Here is a 12779-nt window from a genome sequence, read left to right as displayed (position 1 = left end):
GATGCTAAAAGATTTCACTATGTATTTCATTAGGATTTAAATTTTCAACTTTCAGGAGAAAACAAAGTTCTCCCATTCTAACAGTCATATTTTGATAAAGGAAGAGGCTTTGAATCAGGAGACAAGCCTCTCCCACTTCTGCAGCAAACTAAAAATATTAAAGGGGATATCAAAGCAGACCAGTAATTTTAAACAGTGAGCAAAAATTAATGTTTTAGTCTCCTGTTGTCATCTTACTGCAAAAATTCCATACCTTTGGCTCCTCTCACCAAAGTTTCAGACCCTCTTGGCATTTCTCATGAGCAGCTCCTCACAGCACTGACTCTTTCTTCTTCACAAAGCAGCCACTGACTCCAGTTCCCTTCTCAAGAGCCCACCCCACTCTTTTATAGCACTCTCCTTCTCATTGCTTACAGCTGTGGCCTGGTAAAGTCAGGCTGTTCCTAATCTTTGATAATTGGCCCAGCTGCAACTCCTTAGGGGTAAGATTACTTTCTACACTATCTTTATTTTCTTATATTCTCTCCCCCTACCTTCTCCTCCATGAGAAATTGCTTTTAAATCACTTCAGGCACAAATATGATCTCAACTGTACCAAGACACCCACTTCCCCACAAAGAACCCAGATTTGTAGCTGATGGGTTGTTCAGCAAAGAAGGTGACATTACAGAATTTATCTATTAGCATATGGAGAATTCCACTTATGCTACTTGTAACCAATAAACCTCCAGAGGTCTAGACCCTTGTTATGGTATGCTCCTGCCCTTCTGGCCAGCTTGAATGATTTTATGGCAATATTAATGTCTTAATTAAAGTCAGAACTATTAGTGTAGTTCTGAAAACAAGAACTCCACGAGTTGGTAAGTGTTTCAAATGCTAACTTGCTTCCTGCATGTTCTAGTTGCAGTTCAACACCTCCTAAGCAAGGTAAACACTTGTCCAGTGTACACAGATTCACTCAGTGCTTCTCTCCTAGAGCTCTTTCACAAACTAAGCTACAAAAACCACAGTTCAACCATCTGAGTGAATGCAAAGTACAGGAGGGACCAAGACAACCACACAGATATATTTCAAAATTGAGAGGCGATTTTCACTTATACTTGATGTATTCAATCTAAATCTGACACACACACAATCACATCCCAACTTACCATGTCAACAAATAAGACACACCATTACAGGAAAATAATTAAAGAAATAAAAAGCTGCTAAACATTCTGAGAAGGATGCATATTGTCTCTTCTTAAAGAGCTGAAAGGGGATTCAGTCAGCAGGGAGGGCTGGGAACACAGTGTCTCCATGGCATCACAACCCTCCTTATCTCAACATTGCAAGAACAGTAGTGCCAGCAGCTTCTGTGGATTGACAAAGGATATGAGGAAGGCATACATAAAAAAAGTTAACGTCATGACCACTAACAAAATCAGTACTCCAAGTTGCAGTGAAGGAAAAGACAGAACAACTCACACCAAAAGCAGAGGTAACACTGAGGGACAGGTCTCTGATTTGGTCCTGCTCTTTCTACGCTGAGAAAAGTTCATGTTCTTCCTATGGAAATCAGGTGAACTTTTACAAGTACACAGTGGAAGTCTAATCTAATTCAGGTAAATCACCTGTAAAGTAAATAATCAGCTCTAAAATGTTGCAGAAAAATGAATCCTTTCCATTTTAGAGTAGCAATTTTTCTTTTATGGATTTTGAAGATCAACAAACCAGAACCTATTCCTGTGATGCATTTTAATCCGGCTGATCAGAATTACTTTGGATTTGTAAAATCCTTTTTAAGAATTTTGATTATTACAATTGTTACTCAGACATAATGAAAAACATCTCAACGACTTCACTATCTGCACTATCCTTTTATAGCACAAGCTGTTCAGAGTTTCTTTCCTGATGCCAGATAACATCTGACAACCCAGAACACCCTTAAATTGTGCCACAACATTGCAATGATCCGTTCTTCCCGTGGACCTTCGTCTGAACAGCTATGTGAAAGTAATAATGGAAACCCTTACTACACATTCTAGCTGTTCATAGTGACATTCTGGAGAAGATTAGGAAAGAAAATCTAGTCCAAAACTAGCGGGGTCCCTTCAGCCCTTGTACCCCAAGGCACTCGCCTGCTGTATTTCTGCCCTTAACTTGACCACCATTTTGTTCGCTCGGAATTTTCCTCGATTTTGTTCAAGTAAAACTACTTTGAAAACAAGGGGCGAGGAGAGAGACTCCACACTTGAGCAGAGAACTGAGGCAGAACTGAGCCGCCACTCCGGGACCTCACGGCGACATCCCCCGTGCCCTCACGGCTCCCCTCAGCGGCCGCGCCCCCACTGCCACCTACGCCATTGACGTAAGTCCCTCAGCGCGGGCACTGCCAAGCGCGGTGCTCACGCTGCTGACGCAGCCCGACCCGCGGCTCGGCGGCGTTGGTCGCTATTCACGAAGAGGCGCGTACGCAAAGAGCGGGCGCTGTGGCAACCGGGGCACGCGCGCGCTGAGGGGCGGCCGGCGCTGAGGGGCGGGAGCGGGGGCTCGGTAATGGCACACGGCGCTTTCGATTATTTAGTTCTTTCGTTTGCCTTGAAGGGAGAAGTGAAGTTGTTTAGTGGCTGTTTTAACTTTTGGGTTTGTTTTTGCTGTTAGCAGTTTTCTATATTGGAGGTCGAAGTGTTCAATCTGCTGAGGCGCTTCCCGTACTGAGGGAAGGGCGGGGGGCGGAGGGGCAGCCCTCACGTATTCTATCAAACGTTACCGAAATCTGAGGGCAGGATTTAACCAGATCCCTTTAAAATGCCTTTTTTTTTTTTTTCCTTTGGGAAAAAAGAAGTATTTCGCTTTCCTTTGCTTTAATTTTATTATTTTGAGTCCCCTCCGATTTTGGGCATTGGGCCTCTTCGCTTGAACCCTTTAAAAAGCATTCCCTTTATCAATTTTAATATCCTTCCTTGAAATTTTAAGCTTTCTCTCTCTCTCTTTTCTTTACAGTGTTCAGCGAGAATTAAACCAGATTAAGACAATTCAGCAGATGAACACACATTAGTGCTGATGATGCACGATTCCAGCCTCTTTCACAGCTTCCCGACAGTGTATGTTTGCTCAAAGAGCTCCTTGGGGACACAGAGCCCTGTTTAAAGTCAGTAGGTGTCTTTATGGTACATTATCTGCCCAGTCACCGAGTACAGCCATCTTGGACTATTTTTAGGGATAGGGAGAATCTTTCTCAGGAAGATTTGGGATGGCACAACCTCGTATCTCAGCCTATCTCCCCCCTGACATAGACCCCACCAAAGCTGCTCTGGCCTTTGGGAGGAGGGCCCTTCCTAAGCTGAACGAGGAGCTGCAGTCTCCCGAGCTGCTGACGCAGCAGCGGGCGCTGGTGGCTCTCTGCGATCTGGTGCACGATCCTGAACAAGTCTACCAGGCAATAGCATTGGGTAAGTGGGCTGTTCTCACCAGCTCTGACACACTGGGGCAGGCTCAGGGGCCAACCCCACTTCACTTTCTTCCTTTTTCCTTACACTATCTTCGATCATGCAAGGTGCCCAGGAAAAATTTCCTGTTTGTTTGACCTTAGAAAGGTAAAGAATATTATAATACCGTATACATGACAGTTATTATAAGAATTATCATCACTTTAGGATTCATCACTGGCTCACTGTAAGTTTTATCAACCTCTAAATACAAAAGTAGTGCAGAATCATTCTTTCCATAGAATCATAGAATTGTTAAGGTTGGGAAAGACCTCTGAGATAATCCAGTCCAACTGTTAACTCTGCCCTGCCATGGTCACCACTAAACCACGTCCCCAGACTTTATTCCAATTTTAGCTAATTCCTAACATAGGCTAGTAAAAAACCCCCTACCTACTTAGTTCAAAGTTAGAAGCCCTTCACCATCATCACCCACTTGCCTGGAACTTAATGAGAAATTAGAAAAGAAAGGAATATAACCAAATTTATCTTACTCATCAGGACTACATGTAGCCACCACTTATTTTGAAAGCCTGGAAGAATCCTGAGTTTTGATTTTTGGGGGGGGAAAAACCCTAACCACAAATTTATTTTTGCAATTTTTATCAGCCTGTGGTATATCTACATAGCTCATTATGTAACACACACAAAAATTCCTTGTTTGCTACTGCTTTTTTCTCCATTTACTTCCTTTACATTTTTTTCCTCTCATAAAAGAGACTAGTCATGTTCAGAATTTATTAAGTTAGTGTTTGATGAACAGTTGATTGCCAAAGCAATGTGAGATTTTTGTTAGTTTGGGGTTGTTAGGTTTTTTGGCTCTGGTGAGTGCCATATGTGCATACACAATCATTAATGGTTCACCACATTTATTTCTGTTCAAAAAAGACAAGTGAGTGTCAATCCTGCAAAAACACGCTTTTCTGAAGACATCAATAGCTCTTCTGTCTTATTTTTAGAGTTATGTCACTTTATATTTGCAGGATTAGGATTTAACTTGATAAGGAGTCAGGAGCTTGTTTGTAGCGTGACATTTTTGGCAGTAGGCCTTGAAATTTGAAAGTTTCTTCCTTACTTGAGATATGACAATGAGAATTTCACTGTCAGGACAAGCTGAAAATTCTGAGGCACTTGAAATTGTGAGATAAACGCTGAATATTGCTATTTCCAAATGAATGCTGGAAGGAAGAAGTGTTAAAATTAATTTTGATGTCTCGTAGGATTCTTGGATAGCCTGAAGGCTTTGCTGGTGCACGAGGACCAAACTGTCCGGCAGAAAACAACAGAAGTTCTCTCTGTCATGGCTTTGCACAGTATTGGCAGGTGGGTGCAGCTCCAAAGTTTACTGAACCCTCTGGGAAGTGATGTTTCAGTGAGAAATAAGAACAGCTCCTAAGTCTTGTCAGACAGATGCAGCATAAAGAAGAGCAGTTAAGACTAAATATCTCAAATACACCCAAGTTTTATTACATTGAGTTAAATCTGCCCTCCATTGTTGTTTTTAGGGAAGGGCTACTACGAAGTGGAGTCATTTCTGCCCTGGCTGGGCTCCTGGATGATCCAGCAGATGTCTGTCGGAGGAACACCCATCAGGTTTTTGACATGCTGGCGAGATTACCTGAAGGTAGGAGGCTTTAAGCAGTTAGGTATTCAAGCAGACAACGCTGAGAGAAAATCAGGTACATTCACCTATGCTCCAGATTTAATTGATTCCATTTCCCTTGAAACTCATGTTTAAAAAGAGTATCTTGTCTATTTTTGCTCATCTTAGTTTTCCTTAGTTAACTTAGGTTTTATGCGAGTTAAGGCTGCCTGCTCAAGATACAGTGCACTGCATGCTTGAATTGGTATTTCAGAATCTTGCATCAAAATTTCACTTTTTCCCTTCTGTTCAAGGTGTGGAGCAGCTGTTCATCACAGTGCATTAGTTTCATAAGTGTTTTAATCTGAACATTAAACTTCTCTTCAGTTGATAAAAATTAAAATTTGTAAAATAAAATTGTAACTGAAATTCAGTTACAATTCAGTAGAAATGTTCAGTTAAAAAGCCATGCTGTTTAAGTTCATAGCAAAGTATATTGTCTGAGAAATTCAATTTCACTGCTGATACTTGAAAAGAATTAAAAAAGCCTTGCTAACTGTACACGAATTCTAAAAAAGCTAAAGATGTACTTTTACATGCAAGCAATCCTTTTCAAAGTCTTCAATAATTCCATTCATATGAAGGATATTAATATGTTGGGCTAAACAACTTTGTGAACATCAGTATGGAAAAGTCTGTAAAAGCAGCTCTGAGTAATAACTCTTGGAAAAGGTGGGTTTTTTGAGTCATGTATTCTATTTATTTAGATTAAAAATATAATGTATCTATAAAAATATACATGCCTGAATTTAAGAGCTGGAAGATAAATCCTGGAGCAGAATTGTGTCAGTGAAGAATGGACTCACATACAGAGGGCAATTTAAAAGGAAAACAACAAAAAGGTGCAAAAATTTTTGCTATGAGACAATTTGGGGAAGAATCAAGGATAACCACAGATATTTTCCAATAAGTACTAAGAGTCACAAGGCCTGACATAATTCATTTGACATATCACAGATACAGAAATAGTCTCTGCTTGGTAATTCAGCCCTTTTCAGCTAGCCAAGAAACTTTTACTCCTTGCATTCAGTTCTACACCTCACATCCAGAAAACGAGGTAGGATGTTGTCCTAGGGTAACAGGGGTACCCTGGGTGAGGAGCTCAGCAGCTCCTGCAGCCCTCCACAGCTCCCTTGTGCTGTTCCCTGGGGCTGAGGTCATTTGCAACGTGCTCTGTGCTAGACAGAAAGGAACAGAAGCTGGACATGCCCTTGGCATGAAGTGTAGCTGTTCTAACTGGGAGGTGGTCAGTGACTCCAGCTAGCTCTGGGCCAGGCCACCTGGTCTTTCTCCAAAAAGGAGTCATTTAGGAAAATGTGGTTATTTTGAGCAAATCCACTTACAGAGTATTTTTGATTCCTAAATTTAAGGATGTGTACCAGTATCTTCCAGGGACTGTGAGATAGTTAAAAACCAAAAGGTAGGAAAATGCACAAAGACTGGGAGAACACTGAGGAGTAACATTTCCAGAAGAAACAACAACTTAGTGAAAAAAAAATAATGGGCAGAAGAAAGACAAAAATAGATAGATGGATGGATAGATAGATATAGATATAGATATAGATATAGATATAGATATAGATATAGATATAGATATAGATATAGATATAGATATAGATATAGATATAGATATAGATATATTCAGTAGAGGACAGAAGAGGGAGAAGGGCCAGAGGAGGAGAAAATTAGGAACATTAAAGAAATTAATAGCAAAACTTCCTCTCTTTATAAAAACAATTAGTTGACAGATATAATACTTGATAATGTTAGTGAAAGGGTGTTATGCAATGATAAATGACCTTGGAAATAGCAACTGCAAAAATAGGTCTAGGAAAAAATATCTTTCATTATGGTGTGGTTAACACTGGAAAGGTTGAATAATTCTTACCCATTACCTATCCTGTCATTTATGGGTACTTCATCCTTTTAGGTGAAAATTGAGGTGGAATGGATGGGGAGATGGATTTTTAAGCTTGCCAGAACCTCTGTTTGGGAAGAGCCCAGGAGATAATATTTCTCCTACACTGCTGATCTTAGTGTCTCCACTCTTTCACCCTTGAAAAATCATAACTAATTGAATGTGTGGATAAGGACTCTTTAAGGATACCTTTTTCCCTTCAGAAGTTGTTTTGCTGTATGGAGTGCAAATGCTGAAAGGACAGATGGCATTCTTACTGCAGCAGATGGGACCTCTCTTCTGTGAATGTCATTGTTGCCCAGGTGAAGTGAAATCCCAGCTGTATTAATGCAGCTCTTTCAGGTGGCAGTGCACTGCATCACTGATAAACCTGAGAACTGAGAAAATAGATGCAAATTTATTGCATGATTTATCCAGGTGGATGACTAAGAGTCAAGGGATTTCATTTCAGCACCTGTCTTCAGCCAACAGATTTTTTAGTTCTAACTTTGCTATGCCTCAGTTTTCTTATACAATCAGAATTTTTTGTGAAGAAAACTCTGTATAAAACATAATTTATTTTAACATCTTGAATTCTTCAGAGGGAAAACAGAGTAACCATGAATTACTAAGAATATTAAAATAAAAAACATCATAGGAATTAAATTATTAGAGAGTTAATAGCAAGAAATTGCTATTCAGAAAACATTATTATGTGACCTGATTATTTAAACATAATTATTTACTTATTTGTTCCTCCCCATGCCTCTGATTTTAAGTCAAGTAGGAGCACAGGTGGTGCTTCCCTTTCATTTCTCCTTTCCAAGATAACTTTCACTCAATGAGGACTGGAACTGGTTGCTTTCCTTTAGAAATCCCCTTGGGCCTTTGTTAAAATGTCCTGGGTTCTCTACCTCATCATCTCTAACACTTATGGTAGAAAGACCTCCTTAATTGAATAAAGATTTGGTTTTTAATATAAAGTGTCTGTTACCCTCCTGATAATTGACTCCACTTTGGTTTTATCCAGCTTTCTTACCTGGAAGCTGTGCTGTAATGGATGCTGCCTTTTCTTGTCTCTCCTTTCATGAATCTGAACAGGCCACAGTGCAATGAAAGCAAGAGGTGAAGGACACACAACATCTATTAGAGCATTCATTGGGAGAGGGAGCCCTGACTCACTTCCCTCCTTTTCCACCATTCAGCTGGCTAATAATTGGATATTACATGTAAAAAAGCAAATTAGACTAGAAATACTGCACAATTTCCCCAGTAAATGATAGCAATTTATAGTAAAGAAAACGTAGAGGAGCTTGTACTAGGAATTACTAGATACAGATTTTAGTAAACTTGCCAAGCCAAGCAGCCTGAGTGCAAATATCCCAGGCAGGCAGCAGCTCCTCACCACAGGTGAGACCTAAGAACTCACTGTGTGCCATGACAGATCTCTGGGCCTTTATACCTTGAAGGCACAGCCTCATTTGCTCTTTTGCCTCTACTCCTCAGGTGTAACAGCTGGCAGGGAATGCTTAAAGGGACCCCATGTCCTCAATACAGGGATAAAATATCTGGTTCAAAATTAAGAAAACTTCACAAGCATTAACCAATCAAGTAACTGTCATAACACTACTTAATGAACACACTCTAGACACATTCAGTATCATTTGAATTATTTATTTTGAAGTGGACAATTTAAATGTTGATATTATTAACCATTTTGTTTTAATTTTCTTAGAGCCCTTGGCTGAGATTTCTTGCACTAATCATAGTATATAAGGGGAACAAAAGTAGAAGGTGATTTTCCAGTGTGCATGTGTGTCTGTGTCTCTGTGTACTATGTGCTTTACAGTTATCAAACATTTATTTACACACCAACTTTACACTGATGTCTTTAAGAAGTCTTTTCTATGGCAGGGGAAAGAACCAACTGACCAAAGACTTAGGTCTATATAATCCATATGAGATTTTCCAGTGTAGTCCCACAGAGCTTCTTATGCATTCAAACTTTTGCAGGAATGTTACTGCATCCAGTAGTGTTTCTTTATGAGATGAAACCTGGAGCTGAGGATTGCATCTCTTCAGTTTCCTTAACTTCACTAAACTGTAAATAATTTAAATTATTAAATTGAAATAACAAGACATTTAGTTATTGTTCATATCGCTCATCTTTAACCTTCTAATAACACATCACATTTTAAAAATAATTTTAAAAACCAACAAAAAAAGACTTTTGAGGTTATACACTACACAATCTCCATGGCTCCTGCTTCTTGGGAAATCTGGTATAATATTACAATACCCAGAAGGTATTTGGAGCAGTGGAACAGAATTGTCCGTTGGCAACTTTCACATTCAGCAATCCAGACACTACAACAATAATTTAAAAAATTGCTTTGTGATTTCTTTTTTTAATCTGTATTAAAAAAGGAACACTAACCTACTTCTTAAATATAATTTGGTTTTTCATGAAACACCACAAGATTTGGCAAAAAAAGATGTAAAAGAAGACTGTTCTGATGTATAAAACTCCTTAAGAGTAGAAGAAACACCGACCTTAATTTGGCCTATTCAGAGATTCATTTCATGTAGTTTTGCTGCATATTTGAAGCCAGAAAGAGCAGAAAGAGCTGCTAGTCAGTTAGGAACTCACAAAACAGGTGTGCACCAACAATTCCTTTAATAGGCAAGGTGTCCATGAGAAACAGTAAAGTAAAGCAGAGGTGTGTACATAGTATATGCTGAGGTCATGTGCATGTGCATACATGATGGATGTGTACATACTCTTGACTGTGGATACCAATAGTGTGGCTGCATGCCCACTCTCTACAGATTGAAGAAGTATTTCACTTAAACTCTCTCATTCAGTAGCTTCTGGTTTGAACTAGCTTTTCTCCCAAACACAAGCATTCTGCTCTCCACCCTTCAAACAAGTTCATCTCTCACTCACCAGATTTATATTTTTATGTCAATAAAATTTTAGGACAACTGGATGAAAAGTCATTTCTTACACAGAACATGATAACACTCCCACTGTAGGAAATGGAATGAGACAAATGGAATAAAAGTGCAGTGACTGTGGTGAAACATCTCCACAGAGTTTGGCCTCAATCTCTTTTTTTGTTTTTGTTTGGGGTTTTTGAGTTTTTGGTTGGGTTTTTTTTAACTGGGGGTGTTTGGTTTTCTTGGAGAGGAGGCTCTCACTCTCCAGAACATATATTTGGGGAAAATTATGTAGCAGGTTAAGGGGGCATAAGAGGAACTGTGTTCATATATCAGATTTCCCCGTTTTCTCTCCTTGGGCTATTAAGCATTGCCCAATTTTTTTCCACTGAAGTGGAAGAAGTTAGCCCCTTTTTTATCACTCCAGGAAAACAGATTAAACCCAAGGATTCTTAGCAGAGGCCAATGTATTTGAGATTGTTCTGAATGATGACATCTGTCACTGCATCAAACACAAACTGTATGTTACTGGTATCAGTGGCACAGGTGAAGTGTGAGTAGATCTCCTTGGTCTCCTTGTTGCGATTCAAGTCCTCAAACTGGCGTTGGATGTAGACCGCTGCCTCCTCGTACGTGTTTTGGCCTTTGTATTCAGGGAAGCAGACTGTTAGGGGGATGCGTCGGATTTTTTCTGCCAGCAGATCTTTCTTATTCAAAAAAAGGATGAGGGAAGTGTTGATAAACCAGTTGTTGTTGCAGATGGAATCAAACAGACGCAAACTTTCTGCCATTCGACTCTGTAGGAGAGGAAACAACAGTGTCAGCAATGGTGCTTCAGCAGAGCTGTGGCAAGCTCACAGCTCTGTCTGCTGCCCTGAGCAGGTGAACTCCATTTAAGAACAATTGAGCATGACCACCACAGTTATGTTTGCAAATTAAAATCCAATGCTGCTACAGACTGAAAGAAGAGAGGTCTGTTAAAAATCAACGGCTGTCTTGAATGTTCCTGGGGCATTGCTGCCTCTGTGACATTTACACTGATGCAGCTGGAGCTGTCCATGGTACCAGGCTCTGGAGAGGCTGTGTTTATTGCTTGGTTTATACCTATAAATACGTGTCAATAAATGTTGTGTTTTGAATAGAAAATATTATAGATTATTAAAAGAAATATCACTCAGGTATTGTCATAAGTAGATATAGAAAATGTCTCAATCAGGCATTTTTGGCAAGGTCAATATTTTTCCAGCCTGCTTAGGTTTCAGAAAATGTTATGCATACATCATGAGTCATGGGAGTGATCCAGGGGAAGTGAACAGCAGGGATTTGGGATATCAAAAACCAAGGGTATATTTGGTTTACAAGACTATTTGCAAATATGTATGTGTTCCATTTGTCTGGCTTGTGTTCAGAGGGGATGAAAATAATCAGTCTGGGCATTTTTGTTGTTGTTTAGCTGTGAAGTATTCTGGCCAGTTCTCCAGTTTGGAAAGAACAAACAGTGGAGGAAAGAGGATGACTCTGGCTTTTAATAGAAAAAAGTATTTCTAATATAAATTCTAAATTCTCCTGAAATTTGTATCAGTTGTGTCTAGTGCATCTCCCTTGACTTCAGTAGAGTCACCTGGTGAGAGGAAGAGAGAATAATCATGCACTGTTTATTACACAAAAATTAATATGAAAATATAATTTATTTAAAATTTACTTTTTATGTTGTTTTATTTGGAAATGAAATGTGTTGTTATTCTTTCAAAGGAAATCTGCAGCAGTTTTGATCATTATTCTTACACTAAAGCTGTATACTGAAAAGATGCCTCTTAACAATGCATAGTTGCTGAAATAGGAGCAGACTGATTTTCATAAGCTTTTCAAATGACCTCTTACACTTTCCTCACTTTGTGTTATTACTCCTTTTCATTTGCTAAGGGTCAGCTTGGTGAGGATTGCATCCTGTGTTCTGGGATTCCATGGAGGAAAGGTTAGGTTAGCTCTGTGTTTGCAGTGAAGCCAGGGCTGCTGGCACTGCTGCTCATTGCCCGGCCCCAGGAGCGCCGGCAAGGCCGGCACTGCCGGCAGCCAGGGCAGCGCTGACTCACCAGCCCCTCGAGGCACCCTGAAACACCAGCTCAGCCAGACACTGCTGGTTGGGGCTGCTTGTTTACTGCTTCCTTTGTGAGCTGGGCTCATCTGACACTCCAGCCTAGCTTAAATAGCGACAGATTTATAGGTGGAAAAACATAGCTTTAAAAATATGTTTGTGCATTTCTTTTCACTGGGCAAATACTGACACAACAGATAATCCCCTGAAACATCATAGGTCTGTTTTCAAATGCTCAAGATTTCCTTTCCTGATTTTGTAACTGATAAATAACCAAGCAAGACATTTTTATCTCAGTCAAAATACTTTTGCTACTAATAGTCTGAAAAAAATCTTTTAGAGCTAATATAGGTTTTTGGCCAACTCTCAGAACAATCATACCAACAGGATATTGCATTTTAAGAGGTTTGTGGTCATTGCTGTATTTTGTAGCAAATCATAACACTGTCTCTCTACTACCAAATCCTCCATTGGAATCTGTAATCCAAGGACAAAAGCAGAGAGTTAAAAGCCTTCCATAAACTGGGAGATGTTATGAACACATACAAGAGGACAAACAGTTTTAAATTATTGTAAACTTGGTGATCTCTTGTGGGATGTAAAGAAAATATTAGTAAATTGTTGATCTTGACACCTAAGAAATTTCTTCTTCAATGTAATATTTTAATATTGGCTCAACATCTGAAATTCATAATATCCTTAACTAAACTGAATACCATTTCTTTTAGCTGAAAG

At 39.5% G+C, this 12779-nt stretch overlaps 2 protein-coding genes across 3 annotated transcripts in view; one reads left to right on the top strand and one right to left on the bottom strand.

Moving 5' to 3' along the window:
- Positions 1–2390: 2390 nt before the first annotated feature.
- The window catches only part of RSPH14 (radial spoke head 14 homolog), an 84283-nt gene continuing 73894 nt past the window's right edge, over positions 2391–12779 (top strand). The window contains exons 1-4 of one of the 2 annotated variants that reach the window (XM_054645940.2): positions 2391–2535; positions 2986–3434; positions 4691–4793; positions 4976–5094. In XM_054645940.2, coding sequence (XP_054501915.2) covers positions 3236–3434; positions 4691–4793; positions 4976–5094 — 421 coding nt within the window. In that variant the 5' untranslated portion in view covers positions 2391–2535; positions 2986–3235. The remainder of the gene's footprint in view (positions 2536–2985; positions 3435–4690; positions 4794–4975; positions 5095–12779) is intronic. The other variant, XM_077187647.1, reaches the window with a different exon arrangement.
- The window catches only part of GNAZ (G protein subunit alpha z), a 52132-nt gene continuing 48020 nt past the window's right edge, over positions 8668–12779 (bottom strand). The window contains exon 3 of the mRNA XM_054645939.2: positions 8668–10746. Coding sequence (XP_054501914.1) covers positions 10402–10746 — 345 coding nt within the window. The 3' untranslated portion in view covers positions 8668–10401. The remainder of the gene's footprint in view (positions 10747–12779) is intronic.

Source organism: Agelaius phoeniceus, chromosome 18, assembly GCF_051311805.1.
Source record: "Agelaius phoeniceus isolate bAgePho1 chromosome 18, bAgePho1.hap1, whole genome shotgun sequence".
Classification (NCBI taxonomy): Eukaryota; Metazoa; Chordata; class Aves; order Passeriformes; family Icteridae; genus Agelaius; species Agelaius phoeniceus.
Note: the sequence above shows the minus strand (reverse complement) of the source record. Positions and strands in the feature narration are given on the sequence as shown.